Here is a 25,904-nt window from a genome sequence, read left to right as displayed (position 1 = left end):
CCTGTTGGCGGTTCTAACACGTAGGTTTCCAGACCTTTCTGTCTGATACACAAATACATAGATATGACTACTGTGTTTTCTTGCCCCCAGCTTAAAATTAATGCAATTTTATTTTCAATTAAAAAAATAAATTGTAGTATAAATCATATTAAAAAAGTATTCTAATTGGAATTTTAAAAAAATAAAGACATCCCTGTTATAAGCACCCAGATCAAAAAATAAAAAGTCTGGGACCAGGTGGGGTGGCTCACACCTGTAACTCCAGCACTTTGGGAAGCCAAGGTGGGAGGACTGCTTAAGCCCAGTAGATCAAGACCAGTCTGGGCAACCCAGGCTGAGACCCTGCCTCTACAAAAAATAAAAAATTAGCCAGGCATGGTGGTGCACAGCTATAAACCCAGCAACTTAGGACACTGAGGTGGGAGGATAACTTGAGCCCAACCTGGATGACAGGGCAAGATCCCGTGAATAGCTATCACTATTATAACACGTAAACATTTCTATAGCATTTATATCACTTATAAATTTGACTAACTTCTTTAAATGATATGTACGTGTGACTACATGCTTATGGATGAATGTTTTATTTTTTATTTTTTTGAGAGAGTCTTGCTTTGTTGACTAGGCTGGAGTGCAGTGGTGTGATCTTGGCTTGCTGCAATCTCAGACGGGCAAATGTTTTAAAAGTCTTTAAAAAGATGGGCTTTGGCCAGGCGCAGTGGCTCATACCTGCAGGAAGCCAAGGTGGGTGAATCACTTGAGGCCAGGAGTTGAAGACCAGCCTGGCCAACATGGTGACATCTCGTCTCTACTACAAATACAAAAATCAGCCAGGAGTGATGCTGTGCGCCTGTATTCCCAGCTGCTCAGGAGGCCAAGGCAGAAGAATCACTTGAACCCAGGAGGCAGAGGTTGCAGTGAGCAGAGATCGCACCACTGCACTCTAGCCTGGGCAACAGAGCAAGACTCCATCTCAAAAAAAAAAAAAGAAGAAAGATGGGCTTATACAACAGAAATAGCAAGGGAGAAAGCTAAGGGGTTGGGGGGAAAAGGCTAATTTTCCAGTATAATTCTTTACTACATCTCATAGGCTCCCATCCATACACATTTAATATGAAAAGCACATATTTGGATCCACTCCTCAAGCATGTACAACTGATGCTACGGCACTAATGCCAACAATCATTCTGTAGTCTGTGTCTAATTTGTTAACTCAAATGCTGCTTTAGCTGAGATGGTGCTCCATTTTAGACTTTCCTTTTCCCTGCCGCCCCTACCCCCCAAAGAAAACCCCAGGAGGTGGTAGGATGGGGAAGAGAAGGCCTGGTACTGACCCTGACCCTATACCTATGAACATCCAGCCAAAGAGCAGCCCTATACAATGGAACTACGTCTGCAAGGCCATACCCCACATAGGCACAAGCATGGTCTTTGTTAGCAATATGGTAGACCTGAATAAATAAGGGGTTTTAAGTTGTTACTTTCCTTTTCAGAGCTCAGAGTGGCTGAGCACTGCTCACCCTTTGGCCAGAGTCTGCAAATAACAATACAGCTGAGCCTGTGCTGGGTGCTTCTCAATCAATTCTTCTTCTAAAGTTCTTCACAGTGGGGGCAAAAGGTCAAGGCAAGGTAGCGACTGTCCCAGTCAGTCTGGCAGTAACTACAACTTTCCATGGATGGTGGTGGCCTTTCCTATCTTTCCTCAACAGTCAGATTTAAATGCCCGTCTTATAGGAAACACTCTCAAGAAAAATAAGAATACAGAGCCACAGGCATTTCATCTAAGAAGTATAGTATGATGTTCTGCTGAATTCCCTTTCAATCTGAAAATATGAAAGTAAAAGGGAACTGAAGTCCATGTTGTGTTTGGATCTAATGAAGGAGTCAGCGAATGATGGCCTTTGGCCTAAATCTGTTTCTACATGGTCCACAACCTAAGACTGTTTTTTATAATTTTTAATCAGTTGTTAAAAGAAAATTTTTACAAGGAATATTTGACAGGACTGTATGCAGCCCACAAAGCCGAAATTACTTGCTATCTGGCTCTTTACAGAAAAAGTTTAGCCAATCCTTGATCTACAGTTTATTTTGAGGATGACTGAAGGGAACAGAAGTGCACAAATTATGTGGCTTATATGGGACCTGGGAAGGATGTGCTGTGATCCAATGGGTCCCTCCCACTCAAGATGCAACCAGCCACCTGAAAGTCTCCACTACCAGCTGGTGTAAAAGCAAGCAGACAATGTCCAATGGCACTCTAGTCTGAGTGTGGAAAGCCTCAGCTCCCCTGACATACTGGCAAGGCAAGCCAACAACTGCTTCTGCGCTAGAAGCAGGGCCTGTGAATGAGGGGTGAGAGGGTGGGAGGACAGTGGTCTGCAGGGGCTCCCAGGGTCCCACTATGTCTTGATCAGTATAAATCACAGCAGGGGTAGCTTCTGAAAAAAATTTAAAAATATTTGCTGCTCTCAGCAGCCAGGAGGAGAGCATACTTTGTTCTCTTCTAAGTAGGAACACTAAGATGGAGGGATAAACATTTATTGAGAACTAGTAGATGCCAAGCACTGTGCTCTAGGATACAAAGATATGAAGATACCGTCCCATAGGAACAGCACGTAATAAACACAAAATCATGTAAGTACCTTTTCTAAAACTAAAAAAAAAAGCAACACATCTGGCCCTGAGACATATTAACAGAAAAAGAATTATGGACCTGCAAAACTACTGTTTTAGTTTTGAAGATCACTGACAGTCATTACCAATCTAAAACATATATTATTATTGACTATTATATATTATTATTATATACTATTAACATACACAATCAATATCCTTTGTTATTCCCTAGAAACGTGAATAAAAGGTACTACATCCATCCCAGTGATCTCAATTTTAAAGAGTGTTTGAAACAAGCAGGTGGGTCCAACCCTTGCAAGACTAATGGAGCTCAACTTACGGATGTGGTTTCATTTCTATGTAGTTCTTGGGAATGAAGCCGTCTTTTCCATTAAGCTCTGCCTTGTACCAGTTCTGATCACATTCTTCATTCAAAACCTGAAAAGAAATAAGGAAAAAACCCAATCATTTCCTTTTCCCTTTTATTTATTTTTATTTATTTTTGAGACAGAGTTTCACTCTTGTAGCCCAGGCTGGAGTACAATGGCGTGATCTCAGCTCACTGAAACCTCTGCCCCCCAGGTTCAAGCGAATCCTGCCTCAGCCTCCCGAACAGCTGGGATTACAGGCATGCCGCCACCATGCCTGGCTAATTTTGTATTTTTAGTAGAGATGGGGGTTTCTCCATGTTGGTCAGCCTGTTCTTAAACTTCTGACCTCAGGTAATCAGCCCACCTCAGCCTCCCAAAGTGCTGGATTACAGGCGTGAGCCACCACGCCTAGCTGCTTTTCCCTTTAAAAAGGTAGCTACAAGACAATTATTCTGTCTTTTAGGTTTGTTTGTGAAAGGCTTCATTTGAAGTATTATCAGTTATATGGATATGACTTCTTGTAACTTCAAACAACTGGCATTACGTTAAACTCTGTTAAAATTAAAAAAAAAAAAATTCTCTGAAAATGAAAAATCAGGCTCCCAAACACCTAAAATGAAATCCTCAGTAAGGAAGGAGAAATAAGAATGGCAAATACTAATTTTTGTTGTTGTTGTTTTTTGAGACAGACTCTTGCTCTGTTGCCCAGGTTGGAGTGCAGTGGCATGATCTCGGCTCACTGCAACCTCTGCCTCATGGGTTCAAGCGATTCTCCTATCTCAGCCTCCTGAGTAGCTGGGATTACAGCTCAAAAAAAAAAAGAAAAGAAAAGTAACTGGGATTACAGCTACTTGGGAGGCTGAGGTAGGAGAATCGCTTGAAACCACAAGGCGGAGAATGCATGCCACGTCACCTAGCTAATTTTTGTATTTTTAGTAGAGACAGAGTTTCACCATGTTGGCCAGGCTGGTCTCGAACTCCTGGCCTCAGGTTATCTGCCCATCTTGGCCTCTCAAAGTGCTGGGATTACAGCCATGAGCCACTGTGCCCGGCCAAGTTTTTTGTTTTGTTTTTCTAAGAAACCTGCAGAGGAGGTTCTGGAAAAATGGCAAACAAACAGGAGAATAAGGGAACCTGACAAAGACTAAGTCTGCTCTCTGGGAGAGAGACGTGTCATAGTAGAACTGAGCAGCAACAGAATCTTTTATTAGACTTTTCTAGAGATCGTCCAACCAACCTCCAGAATCTACAGTGATAGAGTCCTGGGATCCCCTCATAGCTTCTCTAGATTATCGCGAGTATGGGTCACCCACCACCAAACAGCTCCAGAACACTGCTGCTTGTGAGGACAACCATATGCCCTTGGATGAAAAAACTATTTTCAAGAAAAAGCATGGCAAATCCTACTCAGTTCAATAACCCAAATTTGGAAGGCTGAGGCAGGTGGATCATCTGAGGTCAGGAGTTCGAGACCAGCCTGGCTAACACAGTGAAACCCTGTTTCTACTAAAAATACAAAAAATTGGGTGGGTGTGGTGGTGTGTGCCTGCAATCCCAGCTACTTGGGAGGCTGAGGCAGGAGAATCACTTGAACCTGGGAGGTGGAGACTGCAGTGGGCTGAGATCACGCATTGCACTCCAGCTTGGGCAACAAAAGCAAAACTCCATCTCAAAAAACAAGAAAAGAAAAAGAAAAAAGAAAAGAAAAGTTAGATAGTGCTGGAAGCATCTCAACCAGCAGAATTCAGGCAGAAGCCTTGGAAATCCTATAACTGAACCACTGCATTCTACAGATGTAAAAATAGACCAATGGCTGCCCCAGGTTACTAGGTAGTGACTCCACAGAGCTAACATCATACCCAGACTTTCATATTCCCAATGACCGTTCTCTCCAATGCTGCCTCTTGAATTACACGGCCAGGCCAGGCCAGGCCATGACACTGTAAGGTGTAGGGGAATACAGCAGTCCTCCTTATCATGATGGATAAATTTCAAGACCTCCAGTGGGTGCCTGAAACTATGGACACTACAAGACTCTAGATAGGCTGTGCTTTTTCCTACACTATACACATACCTATAAGTTTATTATTACTTTTTAGATTTTTATTTATTTATTTTGCCCAGGCTAGTCCTGAACTCCTAAACTCAAGGGATTCTCCTGCTTCAGCCTCCCAAAGTGCTGGGATTAGAGGTGTGAGCCACCATGCCAGCCCTACCTATAAGTTTAATTTATAAATTAGGTACAGTAAGAGATTAATGATAAAATAGAAAACTCGTAACAGAGCATCTGTGGTGGCTCAAACCTGCAATCCTGGCAGTTTGGGAGGCTAAGGTGGGAGGATTACTTTAGCTCAAGAGTTTAAGACCAGTCTGGGCAACATAGTGAGACCCTGTCTCTATATTCAAAAAGCGTCAAATAAAAGTTGTAACAATATACTGTAATAAAAAGTTATGTGAATGTGATCTCTCTCTCTCTCAAAATATCTTTTTTCTTGAGAAAGGGTCCTGCTCTGCTGCCCAGGCTGGAGTACAGTGGTGCCATCATGGTTCATGGCATCTCGACTTCCTGGGCTCGTGATCCTTCCATCTCAGCCTCCTGAGTACCTGAGACTACAGGCATTTGCCATGTGGCCCAGGCTGGTCTTGAACTCCTCGGGTCAAGTATCCTCCTGCCTCAGCTTACCTAAGTGTTGAGATTACAGGTGTGAGCCACTGCACTTGGCCAAAATATATTATATGTCAGACTGCAATTGGCCGCAGGTAAGGGTGAACTAGTGTATACACAGCAGAACAGAATCAGGTACGCTGTGAAAGTCTCCCTATGAATTCTAGACTTACCACAAAATGCAAAGGGCAGAAGGCAGAAAGTTGGTAAAAGATAAAACAGAAATGTGAACACAAACCCAAAATGGTGGGCACAGGAAAATGTTGGCTAGTGCGGTGGTAATCTATACTACGTAACAAAGTTCTCAAAGGAAACTGGTAAAATTCTTTACAAAATGATTAATTCAAGATGCTGAACAATGCTGTACTCATAGCCAATTAGAAGCTGGATTGCTCTAAAGTGAGTATTGTCTGTGTACTGCCATTCAAAGTGAGATGCAACAGAAAGGGTAGATATTCATCCTGAAAATGGAAGAAAAAAAAAAAAGAAAGGGTAGATAAGAATGACAGATAATCAACAACTAGCCAAGCTACATTAACGACCATGCTAGGCTAATTTCTTTCTTCTGTTTTTTTTTTTTTTTTTTTTGAGACGTAGTTTTGCTCTTGTTGCCCAGGCTGGAGTGCAATGGCATGATCTAGGCTCACTGCAACCTCTGCCTCCTGAGTTCAAGTGATTCTCCCGCCTTAGCCTCCTGAATAGCTGGGATTACAGGCGCCAGCCACCACACCTGTTTAATTTTTGTACTTTTAGTGATACAGGGTTTCTCCATGTTGGTCAAGCTGGTCTTGAACTCCCGACCTCAGGTGATCTGCCCGCCTTGGCCTCCCAAAGTGCTGGGATTACAGGTGTGAGCTACCGCACCCAGCCCACAAATAATTGTTAAAGGTCTGGTCAGAGTTCTCAGCACAAGCAAGCTGCTCCCATCACTGTGTCCTCACTTGCTTATTCACTCCTCTGCACAAACCCAAAGGTGAGCTCACAACCAAAGTTCCTTCAGCTTTGAAATCTCCAAGGAACGTTTCTAGCTACTACCCCACAGCTGCATTTTCTATTCCAACCCCCATATTCCCTCGAGTTATGACTTTGTAGCCACACAAGACACTTTGGTTTAACGGAAGCAGATTGATCAAGAGATGAGATTATGAAAGGAAGAGACAAGTTTCAGTGCAGCGAGTTCTTTTCGTTTTCTTTGCAAAGAGAATGAAAATAATGTTAAGAGCCCAAATCAGGAAGAAATTTAAGAGATGAGGAATGAAGTGAGCTTTATACAGAGGAATTAAAAATTTACAAGCCCTTTTTGTGACGATAGCACTCATGCAAACATGATCAACGTTCCTAAAACGCGCCAGACTTTCTGAAAGAAGTGTGGCAAGCACCAACCCCGCAAAGTGACACCGTACAAGAAGGGCAAGGATTCTCTGTATGCCCAGGGAAAGTGGTGTTATGACAGGAAGCAGAGTGGCTATGGTGGGCAGGTTAAGCCGATTTTCTGGAAAAAGGCTAAAACTACAAAGAAGATTGTGCTAAAGCTTGAGTGCACTGAGCCCAACTGCAGATCTAAGAGAATGCTGGCTACTAAAAGATGCAAGCATTCTGAACTGGGAGGAGATGAGAAGACAAAGGGCCAAGTGATCCAGTTCTATGTGTCATCTTTTGTTTCATTATGAAGACAATAAAATCTTGGGAGTTTATATTCATTTCAAAAAATATATATATGTACGTCAATGGAAGGGGCCATGAAGGAACTCCGGAGAACTGTTTATCTTACATTTCCTGACCTGGGTGTGTTCTGTTTGTGAAAATTCACTGAACTATAATGATATATAAATTTTTCTTTTTTTTTGAGACGAGTTTTGCTCTTGTTACCCAGGCTGGGGTACAGTGGCACGACGTCGGCTTACTGCAACCCCCACCTCCCAGGTTCAATCGATTCTCCTGCCTCAGCCTCCCGAGTAGCTGGGATTACATATGGCTGTCATAGGGCACAGTTAATTTTTTTGTATTTTTAGTAGAGATGAGGTTTTGCCATGTTGGCCAGGCTGGTCTCAAACTCCTGACCTCAGATGATCCACCTCCCTAGGCCTCCCAAAGTGCTGGGATAACAGGCACGAGCCACCACACCTGGCCCTTGCCCTTAATTTTCTATACGAATTATAGAAAAAGGTGTCATTTAGCAAAATGGGAAGTATTTTGTTTATAGATTGCTGCATTTTGAAATAAGGGGATATTTTCTGGCCTGAACATATTCAGTCATCTGTGAATGAATAAAAAATAGAAATCATAACTTTTTAAAAAAGAAATATGCTGTACAGTTATGGTTCCATCAAGCCTTTCATCATGCGCTCCAATTCCAACAGCTTGCAGAAAGTTCAAGATTTCTTCAGGGAAAAATTATTCAAAGTTTTATCAATCTGTGAAGCAATTTGTGTGAGAGCATTTGTGCATGAATGATAGGAAGAATTACATTTTAAAGCTCTTAACACGTAAAAAACCAAAAACACGTTATAGCTGGTCCCTGCAGTGCAGAAATTCAACATAAGCCAGTGAAGCTTCCCCAGTTCTTCAAAGAACCCAGGTAAAACTAGTCTAACTCCTGAGTATCAATCACTCAATCCAAAAGGAGCAACACTGAAATACTGCCATGACTTCAAGACAAATTTCAAGAATTCTAGTGACACCTACTACATAATTTCAAGTTCCTAGAAGAGAAAACACACATGCACGTGTGCTTTTAAAAGACTTTAACCCCTAAGAACAAACTTTTTTTTTTTTTTTTGAGACGGAGTTTCGCTCTTGTTACCCAGGCTGGAGTGCAATGGCGTGATCTCGGCTCACCGCAACCTCCGCCTCCCGGGTTCAGGCAATTCTCCTGCCTCAGCCTCCTGAGTAGCTGGGATTACAGGCACGCGCCACTATGCCCAGCTAATTTTTTGCATTTTTAGTAGAGACGGGGTTTCACCATGTTGACCAGGATGGTCTCGATCTCTTGACCTCGTGATCCACTCGCCTCGGCCTCCCAAAGTGCTGGGATTACAGGCTTGAGCCACCGCGCCCGGCCAAGAACAAATTCTAAGGGCCCTAGCTAGGGTAACAGTATTGGGAGAGCCACTCAAAGTCAGTTCTCTTCAGGTATCTATTACGTATTTTATTAGAAACTATTAGAATGCTCTTCAACTTCCCTTAGCATGGATAACTGACTCAGTTTCAAGCTATAGTGATTCATTACTAACACTTTAAATAAGTGCTTTACAATCACCACCTCCATCTGTTACAGTTTTATGCAACATGAAAAACATCTTGGCAATGTTGCCTGCTATACTATGGGCCAAACCATAAAAAACACCCACAGTGTATTTAAACTATTAAGAACTTTAGTGATGAGATAACCAGCAAAAGTAGTTCAATAATTAAGGTTCCTGGTCTCACAAAAACCTTGAATTACTCACCCAAGAACACAAAGAGGCAAGTTCTTACATTTGCTGAGCAGACCAGTCTCCATCTGGAATGACTGCAACTACAGCAAGGCCACAGCTCAATAAAAATCTGAAAAGCATCTTCGCCAACCAAGCCAGGTGATATATACTTGGCTTTTAACAACCAGAAAGTTGAGAAGAAATGAAATGCATTTATTTAGTTTTAAAACTCTCCTTGCATCTGGGTGCACTGGCTCACACCTGTAATCCCAGCACTTCAGGAGGCTGAGGCGGGTAGATCATGAGGTCAGAAGTTCAAGACCAGACTGGCCAACATGGTAAAACACCTGTCTCTATTAAAAAACACAAAAATCAGCTGGGCATGGTGGCTTGTGCCAGTAATCCCAGCTACTTGGGAAGCTGAGGTAGGAGAATTGCTTGAACAGGGACCCAGGAGGCGGAGGTTGCAGTGAGCCGAGATCGTGCCACTGCAGTCCAGCCTGGGCTACAGAGCGAGACTCCATCTCAAAAAACAAAACAAAACAAAAAACAAAACAGAACCAAAAAACTTCTCCTGGCTGGATGTGTTGGCTCATGCCTATAATCCCAGCACTTTGGGAGGCCGAGGCAGGTGGATCACCTGAGGTCAGGAGTTTGAGACCAGCCTGGCCCACACGGTGAAGCCCTGTCTCTACTAAAAATATAAGAAATTAGTTGGGCTTGGTGGCACGTGCCTGTAATCCCAGCTACTTGAGAGGCTGAGGCAGGAGAATCGCTTGAACCCAGGAGATGCAGTGAGCTGAGATGGCACCATTGCACTCCAGCCTGGGCAAAAAGAGAGAAACTCCATCTTAAAAAACAAAACAAAACAAAACAAAAAAACCAAACCTCCTAATTTTGGTAGATTTATAAAATTGTGTTTAAACAATGCTGTTTTATTAAATAATTAAACATAATTAATTAATTAATTTTTTTGAGACAGAGCCTGGCTCTGTTACCCAGGTTGGAGTGCAGTGGCGGGATCTCAGCTCACTTCAACCTACTCCTCCCCAGTTCAAGCAACTCTCATGCTTCAGCCTCCCAAGTAGCTGGGATTACAGACGTGCACCACCATGCCTGGCTAACTTTTGTATTTTTAGTAGAGATGGGGTTTTGCCATGTTGTTCAGGCTGGTCTCAAACTCCTGGGCTCAAGTGATCCTCCCACCTCGGCCTTCCAAAGTGTTCGTATTACAGGCATGAGACACTGCACCCAGCCTAAAAACCTATTTATTTTAAAAAGTGTTTATGTAATGGAGTCAAATCAAGAGGGTATTTTGCCTCATGTCATCACCCTTTTCAGCAAAAGCGTATCTGTGCCATGAAATGCTACTTTAAGTTATCTGAAATGAACATTTCCAGAAGCCTCTTTTCTTCCCCCTTTTTAAGACAGTTTCGTTCTTATTGCCCAGGCTAGAGTGCAATGGCGTGATCTCAGTTCACTGCAACCTCCGCCTCCTGGGTTTAAGTGATTCTCCTGCCTCAGTCTCTTGAGTAGCTGGAATTACAGGCATGTGCCGCCCAATTTTGTATTTTTAGTAGAGATGAGGTTTCTCTACGTTGGTCAGGCTGGCCTCGAACTCCTGACCTCAGGTGGTCCACCCGCCTTGGCCTCCGAAAGTGCTGGGATTACAGGTGTGAGCCACAGCACCCAGCCCAGAAGCCTCATTTCTTTGGGGGCACCAGGGGTCCTAAATCCTTAATTTCTCATGTCATTTTCTTTTAAGAAAGGAGTTTATTTACCAAACTCTAGGAATCCAAAGGGTATTTGTGGCTGGGCACAGTGGCTCACACCTATAATCCTAACCCCTTGGGAGGCTGAGGCAGGCAGATCACCTGGCCAACATGGTGAAACCCCATGTCTACTAAAAATACAAAAACTAGCTGGGTGTGGTGGCCTGTGCCGGTAATCCCAACTACTCGGGAGGCTGAGGCAGGAGAACCGCTGCAACTCAGGAGGTGGAAGTTGTAGTGAGACAAGATAGTGCCACTACACTCCAGCCTGGGAGACAGAGTGAGACTCTGTCTCAAAAAACAAAACAACCCAAAAAAGAAAAAATAAAGCGTATTTGTTAGTCAAGTCTACCTCCTGACCCCTAGTGATGGAATGGTGAGAGGTTTTGACTTAGCATCTTTTAAATATTTTTAAAGGAAAGGAAGAAAAAAGAGAGAAGGAGAGAAGACAAGGAGGAGGAGGACAGAGTCCCCAAACTCCAATTTTCCATGGTAAAAATCATTCATTACTTTATACTTCCCTCTGCCTGTGAAGGAAGGAGTAGTGTCCCAGGAATACTGCTTTCTTTCCAACTGCCACCTTTCTGAAAAGTAGCTGCTCGAAGTGAGGATCAGTGTGAAAGGGGAACATTGGTGAGTCAGCAGATGGGGGCCAACCAAATGTCCAGGCAACATGGCTTAAGGGCCCCAAAGTTAGTCACCACCATTTTTTCTGTTAAAAAGCCTTAAGTATCCTTCTGTAAGTGCAAATACAGTCTGGCATTCCAGTTTTCATAAATTGGCCATCACTGACTATCTGCCCTGATCACCCACTGTTTCTCCAAATGAACCCTGCAGTGCAGTCAGCTGGTCAAGTCATTGACCTCTAAACACACTGTTCTCCTCCCCACCACTTGACTGTGCTTTCCCTCGTCTACTGAGACCTTTCAAGATTCAGTTCAGAGCTTATAACCACTCTGGTCACCTTTCCCTCTGCTTCAATCTTACAGTATTTAATGGAGGATTACTGTCAATAATATAATCCCTTATGATATCTCGTCTATCACTACTCTGTACCATGTGCTGCTATGACTTGGCCCCCTCTCAAACTAACCCGCAAGCACTGAAGCTGGCTCCACACCCAGTTCTCACTTGTATTGCTCACAGCTCTTAGTATGGAATCTAGCATGTGTTGGCGAACTGACTTACATGTGGGGGCTTGTGTTCTAAGTAATGCATTCAGTGCCCTAGAGCAATCTGGGTCTAGAACACTTTATACATTCTCTCTCTTTTTTTTAAATAAAAAATTGAGATAGGGGTTTTGATATGTTGTCCAGTCTGTTCACTAATTCAAGGCTCAAGTGAAACTCCTTACTCAACCTCTCAAAGTGCTGGGAATACAGGCGTGAGCCACCGCACCCAGCCAATATATACATTCTTGGTGATATACAAGACCTCTTAAATAGATCCTAGAAAGACTATCATGAGTTTGTTGACCCAAGCAAGGAGAGGCAAAGTCAAGGAGGTAACAGAACTAGACAGTCTTCCTGTAACATAAGCACCCTGCCTAAAGGATATGTGGAGTGCCTTTCCACAAGGCCACCTACCTCTCTGTGTAAGATAAAAAGATGTAGGCTGGGTACAATGGCTCAAACCTGTAATTTCAGCACTCTGGGAGGCTAAGGTGGGAGTATGCCTTGAGCCTAGGAATTTGAGACCAGCCTGGGGGTACAGGGAGACCCTGTCTCTACAAAACATTAAACAATTAGCCTGGCATGGTGGTGTACACCTGTAGTCCCAACTACTCAGGAGGCTGAGGTGGGAGGATTGCTTGAACCTGGCAGGTCGAGGCTTGCAGTGAGCTGCAATTGCACCACTGCACTCCAGCCTGGGTGACAGAGAGAGACCTTGTCTAAAAAAAAAAGAAGTATAAGCTTGGGAAGGAGTGGGGGTGGGTGGGTGGAGAAGGGAACTTTCAGTACAACAGGGGGCTGGACTAGGGAGAGAAGAGGTGTAATTCTGTTTCTATACATGTCCTACTAATCCCTCTCAGGATGGGGCGCTACCTGGCAATGTGATGTCTAATTCTGATTCGGTCTGCCTGTCTGACTTGTGACAGACTTCTGCAGGGTGGTAATTTTAATAGCTACAACTCTTCCAGCAAAATTTTTATGAAACACATCTGGAAGACCTTGAACTTTTTGATTCACCCACTGACCAGCAACTAGGTTGATGGAGGGAGAAAAATGATCACATTAAGAGACCATTAAAAAAATTTCTTGCCGGGCGCGGTGGTTCACACCTGTAATCCCAGCACTTTGGGAGGCCGAGGCGGGTGGATCACGAGGTCAAGAGATCGAGACCATCCTGGTCAACATGGTGAAACCCCGTCTCTACTAAAAATACAAAAAATTAGCCGGGCACGGTGGCGCGTGCCTGTAATCCCAGCTACTCAGGAGGCTGAGGCAGGAGAATTGCCTGAACCCAGGAGGCGGAGGTTGTGGTGAGCCGAGATCGCGCCATTGCACTCCAGCCTGGGTAAGGAGCGAAACTCCATCTCAAAAAAAATAAATAAAATAAAAAAATTTCGTTCTTATGTTCATACATGTTAGGATGAACAATTAAGATGACTAACCAAATTAAAGGATATTTCTTTCTCTGAGAGGTATTTTAGTACTCAAAAAATTAATAGCATATGCTCATCAACCTCTTTAGTTGTGACCTCTTATCATCAAGAAAAATTGCTCATATTTTTAACAAAACAGGAAGGTAGTTCACACATATGTGATATTACTCCACCCAGATAAATCTGGAGACCGTGAAACCTAAATGCATAGACAATACCTCAAAATAAACTTCTACCGAAGGGGTACAAAAAGTTTCCATTCAAAATAACTGTCTTGCGTTTTGTGACATGTTGAAGTCCTATTTGGCAGAGCTGAAATGCTCTTGGAATGTCAGAATTTCAACTGCAGAAGTAGGGAGAAGAGAGAAGAAGGCGGCAGGGGGCAGAAAGAGATCGACACAGACACAGAGAGATCAAGAAGTTTCTAGAAAAGTCTGTATACTTGAAAAATTCAACAATCATATGATGACCTGTACTAGAAAAATACCAAGCCCTAAGCTAGGTGAACTGAGGGTAAAATAGACACCCCTCCCAAAGAGCTTAGGGACTAGAAAGCTGCCAGGCGCATCACAGCATGATGGATGTCAGGAGTGGGGAGTTATGGGTACTACGATAGGCATCAATTCAACAAAAAATATCTGACTTCCAAACACCAAAGACGATGACTTAACTCTAGCTTAGCAGATATCAGGAAAATGTCCTAGATGAAGTGTGAACTTGGTTATATTCCCTGTCTGCATCTTAGCTCTGCTTGGTCTGTGTGGATCGTGAGTGGAAGGAACATGGCAGACTCCGCAACTTGCAAATAGAGGGACAGATTGTTCTCCTGGCCAGATTTGGCTGCTATTAACTAAAAGACTGATCAAGCTTCTTTTAGCTTAAAAGTAAAATCTTGCCAGGGCACAGTGGCTCACACCCATAATCCCAGCACTTTGGGAGGCCGAGGCGGGTGGATCATGGATCAAGAGATCGAGACCAGCCTGGTCAACATGGTGAAACCCTGTCTCTACAAAAAATACAAAAAAATTAGCTGAGTGTGGTGGTGCACACCTGTAGTCCCAGCTACTTGGGAGTCTGAGGCAGGAGAATTGCTTGAACCCGGGAGGTAGAGGATGCAGTGAGCCGAGAAGGCGCCGCTGCACTCCAGCCTGGACAACAAGAGCTAAACTCCATCTCAAAAAGAAAAAAAAGAAAAAGTACAATCTTTATTAATGGTATCAGAACTTCCAGCTGGAAGTTATTGGTTATTTCCAACTGGAAATAACCCAAGTAATCTCAACTGCAGCTAATTCCTTTTTTTTTTTTTTGAGATGGAGTCTTGCTCCTGTTGCACAGGCTGGAGTGCAGTGGCGCAACGTCTGCTCACTGCAACCTCCACCTCCCAGGTTCAAGCAATTCTCCTGCCTCAGCCTCTCAAGTAGCTGGGACTATAGACGTGCACCACCATACTCGGCTAATTTTTGTATTTTTAGCAGAGACAGCGTTTTGCCATATTGGCCAGGCTGGTCTCAAACTACTGACCTCAGGTGATCCACTGGCCTTGGCCTCCCAAAGTGCTAGGATTACCAGCATGAGCCACCATGCCTGGCCTCTTTTGAGACAGAGTCTTGCTTTTGTTGCTCAGGCTGGAGTGTAATAGCGCAATCTCAGCTCACTGCAACCTCTACCTCCCAGGTTTAAGCGATTCTCTTGCCTCAGCCTCCTGAGTAGTTGGGATTACAGGTACCTGCCACCAAGCTGGCTAATTTCTGTATTTGCAGTACAGACAGGGTTTCACCATGTTGGCCAGGCTGGTCTTGAACTCCTGAGCTCAAGTGATCTGCCTGCCTTGGTCTCCCAAAGTGCTAGGATTACAGGTGTTGCGCCACCAAGCCCAGCCTCAACTGTAGCTAATTCTTTACTTTACTGACACATATTTAACAACTGTCCTTTTCATCCTTTCACTAACAAAAGGAGACTTTTAATCTTACATGAAATCCTACACTCCTCTCTTCAAAAAATAAAACACAACACAAAGCTCCCCCCACCCGGCCTGGAGGAGCAGCCGTTACTCATGTTTTCTGATGCCAACAGGCAAACCGGCTCCTGTGCATCAGTTCCAGCCTCTAAGGTCTACTCGCTTTCTGCCTCAGCATAAGGCAGAAAACAGGAGTTCAAACCTCCACCCTGAAAATTAATGACAACAGAGTTTATTTAATTCCACGTAAGACTTTGCAATTCAAGAGGTGAATGAAAAGACTGATCAATTTACAGTCGTTCTATGACCCAAGAGCCACCTCAGAGGATGTTGCTGAAAGAAGAAAAAGCAATATTGGTCACAGAGCTATTCCCAACATGTGCATAAAGATACAGGACTGAAAAACTCAAAGCTGGGTCCTTCCACCAGAATGCTGTTAATTTTCAACTCAAAAAGCTAGTTCCAAATCAGGACAAGTCTGCTATAATCACATGACAGAGGAAGAGGAACTGGAGTAGAGTGGCGAGTCCCCACCCCCATCTCCAGAGTAGAGACGAATGCAGACAGTTCCACATGTAATCGAATGCAGAGAGTTCCACGTGTAATCACAATACAAACTGCAAATGTGGATTTGAGCTAGTGGACAGGGTCAGGGAGCAGAAAACAGAGGGATCTAAACTAGTTTGGAGGTGGGGGCTGTCAGAGAAAGCCTCCCCAAGCCAGTGACATTTGAAGGGAGATCAAAGGCTCTCCAGTGGGTAGTCTGGCAGAAGACCACAGTATGCAAATTAAGAAGCTCAAACTTAGATGTTACAATCATCAGAAGTCACTGAGAGTGACATTCAGGTTTCCATTTTACAAATGCTTCTCTGGCTGTCTGTGAGAGGAACTGCAAGGAGGTGCAGGTGGGTGGGGCAGTGTAGGAGAGAGGAGAGAGTCGAGGTACTTCTGGAGGTAGAATCAAAAGGACTTGGTGATGAGATGCTGCTCAGTGGCCTTCCTCTTCACCACTTATTTTTTTTTCTGAAAAGTGCTTTAGAAAAACTGCCATATTGTTGGGGTGAGGTGGCTGATGCCTATAATCCCAGCACTGTGGGAGGCCAAGGTGGGCAGAACACTTGCGGTCAGGAGTTCGAGACCAGCCTGGCCAACATGGTGAAACCCTGTTTCTACTAAAAATACAAAAAATTATCCAGGCGTGGTGGAATGCGCCTGTGGTCCCAGCTACTCAGGAGGCAGGAGAATTCCTTGAACGTGGGAAGCGGGGGTTGCAGTGAGCCAAAATTGTGTCACTGCATTTTAGCCTGGGCAACAGAGTGAGACTCCGTCTCCAAAAAAAATAGATAGGCATCAATCTTGTGCTGCTTTCCTCTACCTGTCTCTCCATATCCTGCTGACATCTTGCTTTTTTTTTTTTTTTTTTGAGACAGAGTCATACTCTGTCGCCCAGGCTGGAGTATAGTGATGCAATCTCGCCCCACTGTAACTTCCGCCTCCCAGGTTCAAGCGATTCTCCCATCTCAGCATCCCAAGTAGCTGGGATTATAGGCGCTTGCCACCACACTTGGGTAATTTTTGCATTTTTTAGTAGAGCCGGGGTTTCACCATGTTGGCCAGGCTGGTCTCAAACTCCTGACCTCAAGTGACTCACCCACCTCGACTTCCCAAAGTGCTGCGATTATAGGCATGAGCCACCAGGCCCGGACTGCTGTTTTTGGATCTGTAAGGACCATATCAACAAGCTCCCTCACTCTCTGGCTCCCAAGGCCGTTAATCAATGGGGAGGCCTGCAGAAAGATCAGAGGAAGGGAGGCTCAGGTCAGGGCATTCATTCTCCCAGCTCCCACCCTAGGAGTGTTTGTGGACAGTCTTGGACCCTCACTTGAAAGTGAGTCCTTTCCTCCTCCAGGTTTTGGCAACTCCTCCCACTTCCTTCTCCCCATCTTAGGCCTCATGGTGGTAACCTGGTTACCAGCTGTGGACACTGCACCATCCCCTGTGGTTTCTAGAGAAACTTCGCCCACACTGATAGCGTCAGGAGACAAATGCCTCACAGGGGCGGGTGCCCAGGGAAACGCCATCTCTAAGCCAAAGACAATTTAAAGCCTGAAACCCACACCACAAGTCAAATCCATGGGTCACTGAGAACCCGTCTTCCCATTTGGTACACTTTGCTCTAATTGATTCCAACTCTTCACCTAGTTTACATATACCTACCCTTTCCTAATTGATTTCTACATTGCCATGCTCACCTTTGAGTGGTGCCTTTGCTTTAGCCCTTCTTTGCATGCTCACAAAAGCCCTGACCCAGCCACACTGGGAGAGAAACCACCAGACTGCAGGGGTGGAGAACCACCACCTCCTCCCCTTCTGAGAGCTGTTCACCCTCAGTAAAATTCTTCTCCACCCACTTTACCCTTCAAATTGTTGGTGTAACCTCATTCTTCTTGGACGCGGGACAGGGGCTTGGGAACTGCCGAACGTAGGTACAAGCTAGTTAACACAGGTGGGCTGGGGCACAAGTCAGACTCAGCCCAGGTGGGTTGAGTTGGGGGGGAGTCACTGTCTGTGGAGGTCCCTCGTCACGGTCAACATCTTGCAAATAGTCTCATTGTTAAAATCCCCTCATTAGCCAATTTAAGTATGTCATGTGTTCTCTACTAGGACCCAGACTGAAATTTGCCTAAAATCAACTGTATATATCCTTTGGAATGCATTAAGGAGATGTTCCATTATATAAAGTGACATTTGCTATGGGCCAGAAAGTATGTAAATTCTACCAACTAGTTGGGAGGATAAAATTATAAAAGAGCCAAACAATTGTTCTGTTAACTACTTTTTCAAAATTTGAGACAGGGTCTCATTCTGTGGCCCAGGTTGCAGTGCAGTGGTATAATCAAAGCCCACTGCAGCCTCGACTTCCCAGGCTCAAGTGATCCTTCCAACTCAGGAATTTTCCCACAGGTAGCTGGGACTACAGGTGCAAGCCACCATGGCTGGCTTATTTTTAAATTTTTTGTGAAGGCGGGGTCTCACCATGTTGCCCAGGATGGTCTGGAACTCCCGGTGTCAAGGTATCCTTCCATCTCAGCCTCCCAAAGTGCTGGAATTAGAGGCATGAGCCACCACACCCAGACCTACTCTTTACTATTAAAAAGATCTGTAATCTCAGGTTTTTAAATCATTACAATTAGATAATCTCAGGTTTGTAAATCATTATGACTAGACTGTTACAATGATTTGCAGTAGCTGTCCCCTTTGAATTGCACTTTAATGTTCAAGTGTCTACTACACTGAAAGCATTGTGTTAGGAAGCTGAAAAGGGAGTAAGAATAAAAGGCACGGTCCCTGCTCTCAGAAATGTTTATGAGCTAAGGGAACTATGTATGTAAATCAAGAGGAAATAAGTTAAAAAGTGAGATAAGGGAAATTGCTGATTGTGAGTTGGATACAGAATTCACAGCAACATGTTTCTATTTACTTTTCAGTTTTGAGACAGGATCTCACTGTCACCCAGGCTGGACAGTGCAGTGGCACGATCTCTGCTCACTGCAGCCTCTACCTCCCAGGCTCAAGTGATCCTCCCACCTCAGCCTCCTGAGTAGCTGGGACTACAGGTGCACGCTGCCATGCCTGGCTAATTTTTGTATTTTTTGTAGAGATGGGGTTTTGCCATGTTGTCCAGGTTGGTTTTGAAGTCCTGAGTTCAAGCAATCCGCCCACCTCAGCCTCCCAAAATGCTGGGATTTCAGGCATGAGCCACTGCACCCAACCCAGCAACATGTTTCTAAATTAGCTGCATGGCTGATGTGAAAAATTCAACTCATATATGGAGATTCTAGAAAAAAGGACAACCTCAAATAGTCTAGGAATAGGGCAAGGACCTAAAGGTAGAACAACTTACAGCAGGTGAGAGGGTATGGTAAGCAAAGTAATCTTCCCTCTTGTATTTTCATTGATTTTAAATAAAAGAAGCCATTCTTGTTTAATTCCATTCTATCCTCTGCCAGACTACACATTGCCCTCTTTTGATGGAGCTGTCATATGTTTAAATGATAAATGGTAATTACATACATTTGGACAGCTGGATGTGGCTCAATCAAGCAGAGTCCTCTCTTACAGGTACCTTGCTGGCCATGTTACTCCAGTGTGGAAAACTACTGCCTAACAGATAAGACAAGCTGTCTTCCCTGTTGTCTTCAGCCTGCTAAGGCTGAAAAACCTGAGAGCCCAGGAGCCTTGAAGGACACAATGTCATGTAGGCTTGCCTGGAATAACTAGATCAAGGGGCTTGGTCTAGCCTTCTGTTTCCATGACTCAGACATTTGAGCCACCCCCTGCCCCGCGTTGGATGATCATATTAGTAAAGATGAAAATAAGTTAATACTCAGTGAGAGACAGTATTGGTGGGAATATAAAAAGGTATATGGTTTTATGAAAAGCAATTCAACTGTATGCATTAAAGATCTAATGTTCATAACTATTACCCAGTAATGCCATTCTTAGGACTCTATCCTAATAAAACAATCAAAAAAAAAAAAAAAAACAAAAAACCATAGTCAAGACTAAGAGAACAGCCGGGCACCGTGGCATGTACCTGCAGTCCCAGCTATGCAGGAGGATCCCTTGAGCCCAACAGTTTGAGGCTATAGTGCGCTACGATTGCACCTGCGAACAGCCACTGCACTTTGGCCCAGGCAATATAGTAAGATCTCATCTCTGAGAAAAAAAAAAAAAAAGACGGAGTAAACAAGTATGAGTGAGTGCCTACTTTGAGTTAGGAACTATGCTAGGTCCTGGGGATACAATTTTAAAAATGAGCCTTACTTTCAAAGAGCTGACAGTAGGGGAAGCAAGTTCATTACAACTTCAGGTATAAATTCTGTGAGTCCAGAGTGCTCTGTATGAGAGAGTACATCTTAGGGAGACCTCATCTAATTACATGCACAGATGGGAGTCAAGAAAAGTTCACCTGGGTGGTAATATTTAAATGGAAACCCTGAGTGTAAGTAGGATTTAGTGAGGCTTGAGGGTGGGCATGGAGGACACATATGAGAGTAGGAAACATTCCGGGCAGAGGGAGGGGCAGGTGTAAAAGTTCTCAGGCAAGAAGGGATGTGGCATAGTCTAGGGGAGACCAGAGAGACAGAACACCGAGGTGGACTGTACAGGGCAGAATAAGGACTTGAGGAATTTGCTCATTAGGATGATGGTTCTGGCTTGTGTGTGGCACACAGCTCTGAGGGGACAAAGATGAGCAGCAGGAAGATCAGGTGGAAAAGGGGTTAGCGCAGAGAGCCAGGAGGGAGCAGACAGGAATTTAGATTAGGGTAGGGGGCTTCTGTTTTCAGGAGAATAAAAATGAACACTGAAAAACCCACATGCATTATTATTATCACTATTTTTGGAGACAGAGTCTCGCTCAGTCGTCCAGGCTGGAGTGCAGTGGCAAGATCTCAGCTGACTACAACCACCGTTTCCCGGATTCAAGTGATTCTCCTGTCTCAGCCACCCAAGTAGCTGGGATTACAGGCACCTGCCATCATGACTGGCTAATTTTTGTATTTAAGTAGAGATGGGGGTTTCACCATTTGTGCCAGGCTGGTCTTGAACTCCTGACCACAGGTGATCTGCCCACCTCGGCCTCCCAAAGTGCTAGGGTTACAGATGTGAGTCGCCACGCCTGGCCACCACATGCATTACTTTAAGAATCTAAGTTTATCCCTCCCTCCCAAAAGATTCCCTCTGTACTTCTGTAGGAGCAGGGTGCACAGTACCATATAGGATGAGACACCAAATTCCATGTCGTATCACAGGCTTCTCAAGGTGACAAAATTAAAAATTAGAGGAAGATGGCCAAGTGCTGGTGGCTCACACCTGTAATCTCAGCACTTTGAGAGACTGAGGCGGAAGAATTACTTGAGCCCAGGAGATCAAGACCAGTCTGGGGGATGTAGCCAAGACCTATCTCTACAATTTTTTTAAAAAAACTAGCTGGGTGTGGTGGCATGTGGTTATAGTCCCAGCTACTCTGAGGCTGCGATGGGAGGATCAGTTGAGCCTGGAAGGCTGAGGCTACAGTGAGTTATGATCATGCCACTGCACCCCAATCTGGGTGACAGAGCAAGACCTGACTCAAAAAAAAAAAAAAACCAGGAAGTTTAATTATTCTCCACCATAAACAAAAAGAGAAAGAAAATATATAAAAGGAATAATCCCTTACCTAGAAGGAATGATCCCATTTTTTGAGAATATAGGTTATATCTTAATTGTTGTATAATTAAAAACAGCAACACACAACTGCTTATAACCAATTACCAATTCAAATAAATATAGAGAAAATCTTTTCAATCTTTTGAAAATTCTAACTAGTACACTCTGACATATTTTATTCACTTATCATGTAGTTACTTCACTTCAAAGAGTGACATTAGGGGGCTTACAAGACCCCAAGTATACACCCTTTCATTAAGAAAATGGACATCAGAGTTCAGGGTATAACAACCCTTTCCTAAGCATCTCTAATGGAATCGGAGACAAATATAAGTGTTGTTAACAGCAGGCTAAATTAACTACCTCCTTTTGCTGCTGGACTGGAGGCCTCTCTAGTTATTAATTACCCAGGTCCTGGTGGACTCCTTCAGGCAGCCGAACAGCTCACAAGAAGCAGGTTCAGGTTGGCTGTGAGGGCTAGGGGGCAGGGCAGCCGCAGCACAGCCCCTGCTCTTGGCAGGCACCATCGCCTTGCTCGGCCTCTAGTTTTCTCTCCCTAAGCACCTACACGCTGCTCAATGTGAAAAATCAGCACTTTCATCTCACACAACTGTCACAACCTGCAGAGAAGAGAGGGACTAAGAGGGCTAAATGATAGGCTGTATTAACGCCAATGGGCTTATCAGACCCGCAACTCCACGTTACAAGAACAACTTCCTGCTTTCATGTTGCACTTAACGGAGAAACAGGCGTTACCATCCCATGATTCTGGGTCAGCCGCCAGTACTAACAGAACATCCATGCTCCCGGGAAACGGAGGGGTGACCAGGCACAAACGGTTCACTCTCCTGCTCACGATAACAAGTAGTTTCCCAAAGGAGAAAAGCGCTCAGACATATTACGTGACAACTAAGATACCCCTATTGTTTGCAGCTACAGCCTGGCATCATTCAGCCTTTATGATCCCCTCTATGCAGTAAAAGTGTTTTAATGTCATTAATGTCTATGTAAAATAAATCTACAAAGATTAAGGCTATCAACTCTGAACTGACTAGATCCAAAATTTCCAGTTTTCTCTAGTTGAATTTCCATCATCAAAGCTCACAAGACTGTTCTCTGGGAGAAAAAGTTAACTTGTTTATTTTTAAAAAGACACAGTTGTACCTTGGTATTCATGGGGGACTGGTTCCAGGACCCCTGCATATACCCAAATCTGTGCATACTGAAGTTGTGCAGTTGTCTCTCTGGGTAACTGGGCTGTGCATCCTGTGAATACTATCTTTTTGACCCACAGGTAGATTGAAAAAAACAATCCGTGTATAAGTGGAACCACGCAGCTCAAGCGTCTGTTGCTCAATGGTCAACTGTACTTCCTTTACTGGATGGCCTTCTGTATTTCCTCGAGTTTCTACAGCCTTAAAAAAATGTTTTCTGGGCCGGGCGCAGTGGCTTACACCTGTAATCCCAGCACTTTGGGAGGCTGAGGTGGGCAGATCACCTGAGGCTGGAAGTTAGAGACCAGCCTAACCAACATGGAAAAAACCCTGTCTCTGCTAATAACACAAAAAATTAGCCCGTCATGGTGGCATATACCTGCAATCCCAGCTACTCAGGGGGCTGAGGCAAAAGAATCGCTTGAATCTAGGAGGCGGACGTTGCGGTGAGCCGAGATTGCACCATTGCACTCCAGCCTGGGCAACAAGAGTGAAACTTTGTCTCAAAAAAACAAACAAACAAACAAACAAACAAACAAAAAAATTCTGCCCGGGTATGCTGGCTCACGTGTGTAATCCCAGCACTTTGGGAAGCTGAGGCAAGTGGATCACTTCAAGACCAGCCTGGCCAATATGGCGAAACCCTACTAAAAATACAAAAAATTAGCTGAGTGTGGTGGCGCATGCCTGTAATCCCAGCTATTTGGGAGGCTGAGGCAGGAGAATTGCTTGGACCCAGGAGGCAGAGGTTGCAGTCACTCAAGATTGTGCCATTGCACTCCTGCCTGGACAAAGAGCAAGACTCCGTCTCAAAAAAAACCCCACATTTTCTGGCTTCATTACATTCCTAAGTTATTACAACTTTTCAAGGATGGTATAAAAATGTCTAGAATAGTCTTTTCCCTCAGATTTCCCTCTTCAATAGAACCCTCTAATACTCTCCCCTCAATTGGGTGTACTGATTCCTAGATTTCATGTCTTTTTCATTCATAGTTTTTATACTAGGGCATCATTAAGAACTTTTCCAAGAAAGGGTGCTTAAGCCAGGTGCGGTGGCTCAAGCCTGTAATCCCAGCACTTTGGGAACCTGAGGCAGGTGGACCACCTGAGGTCAGGAGTTCGAGACCAGCCTGACCAACTGGCGAAACCCCGTCTCTATAAAAAACACAAAAAATTAGCTGGGTGTGGTAGCATGCGCCTGTAATATCACCTACTTGGGATGCTGAGACAGGAGAACTGCTTGAACCCGGGAGGCAGAGGTCACAGTGAGCTGTGATCACGCCACTGCACTCCAGCCTGGGAGACAAAGCGAGATTCTGTCTCAAAAACAAACAAACAAACAAAAGGCTGGGTGCAGTGGCCTGCGCCTGTAATCCAAACCCTTTGGCGGGGGTTGAGGCGGGCGGATCATCTGACGTCAGGAGTTTGAGACCAGCCTGGCCAACATAGTGAAACCCCATCTCTACTAAAAATAGAAAAAGTAGCCGAGTGTGGTAGCATGCACCTGTAATCCCAGCTACTCAGGAGGCCGAGGCAGAAGAATTGCTTGAACCTGGAAGGCGGAGGTTGCAGTGAACTGAGATCGTACCACTGCACTCCAGTCTGGGAGACAGAACAAGACTCTGTCTCAAAAAAACAAAGGGTGCTTGAAGGGTAAATGTTTTGAGTTCTTGCATGTCTGGAAATGTCTTGATTCTATGTTTATACTTGAAGGCTAGTTCAGCTGGGTATAGATTTCAACAGAATCCTAGGCTAAACAGCATTTTTCCTCAGAACTTGGAAGAGACATTGTTTTCTGGCATTCAGAGTTGTGCAAGCCAAATTTATTTGCAGTCTTTTTTTTTTTGGGGGGGTGGGGCAGGGGAGATGAAGTTTCCCTCTTGTTGCCCAGGGTGGAGTGCAATGGTGCAATCTCTGATCCTCCTAGGTTCAAGCGATTCTCCTGCTTCAGTCTTCTGAGTAGCTGGGATTACAGGCGCCTGCCACCACACTCAGCTAATTTTTCTATTTTTAGTAGAGATGGGGTTTCACCATGTTGGCCAGGCTGGACTTGAACTCCTGACCTCGTCATCCACCTGCCTGGGCCTCCCAAAGTGTTAGGATTACTGGCGTGAGCCACTGCACTCGGCCTTTTTTTTTAAAGAGATGGAGCCTTACTCTGTTGCCCAGTCTGGAGTATGGAGTACGGTGATGTACTCTCAGCTCACTGCAACCTCCACCTCCTGGGTTCAACCAATTCTGCTGCCTCAGCTTCCTGAGTAGCTGGGACTACAGGTGCATGCTGTCACACCCAGCTAATTTTTTTTTTTTTTTTTTGTATTTTAGTAGGGACAGGGTTTCACTGTGTTGCCCAGGCTGGTCTTGAACTCCTGAGCTCAGCAATCCACCCGCCTCGGCCTCCCAAAATGCTAGGATTACAGGCGTGAGCCACCGCACCCAGCCCAATCTATCTTAATTTTTAATGCATTTCAAAGTTACAGATATGAGTACATTTTCCCCTAAATGCTTCAGTATATATATTACTACTTAGAGTTAAATATTTGCGCTGGGTACAGTGGTTTATGCCCGTGATTCCAACACTTTGGGAAGCCGAGGTAGGAGGTTCGCTAGAGCCCAGGAACTCAAGACCAGTCTAGGCAACATGGTGAAACCTTGTTCTCTACAAAAAAATTAAAAATTAGGTGTGGTGGTGCGTGCCTGTGGTCCTGAGGGAATGTGTTCTCTTTCCGGGTCCACAAGGGGGCGTAGTTTTAAAGGTAAGAACTTCCCAGCACCATGTCCCCCTCCCATCTCTCTCCATCAGGAGATTTAACAGTCTCTGTTTTAATTTTCGAGGGTGCAGGAAATATCAAAAGGTCAATCACTCCAGCGAAGTTCTAAAGAACTCCTTTCATTGGCCAGAGGAACTTGGGGAGGTGGAAATTTCTCCCAGGATAAATTCCCTGCTCCTTCACCCACACAGGATTTCCAGCTCTCTGGAATCCCCTCCCACGCAGTGGGAGCTCTCTTTCCCCTCCTGGATTTCCTCTCTGGGGTCCTGCTTCCACATGCTCTTCATGGAAGTTTTCTCTCTTC

General features: G+C 44.5%; 1 protein-coding gene and 1 pseudogene across 1 annotated transcript in view; one reads left to right on the top strand and one right to left on the bottom strand.

The window, feature by feature from the left end:
* The window catches only part of GRB2 (growth factor receptor bound protein 2), an 85,769-nt gene that overhangs the window by 9,098 nt on the left and 50,767 nt on the right, over nt 1-25,904 (bottom strand). Inside the window, exon 3 of the mRNA XM_012453724.2 lies at nt 2,957-3,054. Within this exon, the coding sequence (XP_012309147.1) occupies nt 2,957-3,054 (98 nt within the window). The remainder of the gene's footprint in view (nt 1-2,956; nt 3,055-25,904) is intronic.
* LOC135271648 (large ribosomal subunit protein eL42-like) lies at nt 6,978-7,322 on the top strand (annotated as a pseudogene).

This window comes from Aotus nancymaae, unplaced genomic scaffold, assembly GCF_030222135.1.
Source record: "Aotus nancymaae isolate 86718 unplaced genomic scaffold, 86718_ANA_hifiasm-v0.15.2.pri h1tg000089l, whole genome shotgun sequence".
Lineage (NCBI taxonomy): Eukaryota > Metazoa > Chordata > Mammalia > Primates > Aotidae > Aotus > Aotus nancymaae.
This window is presented reverse-complemented; position numbering and strand designations above follow the sequence as displayed.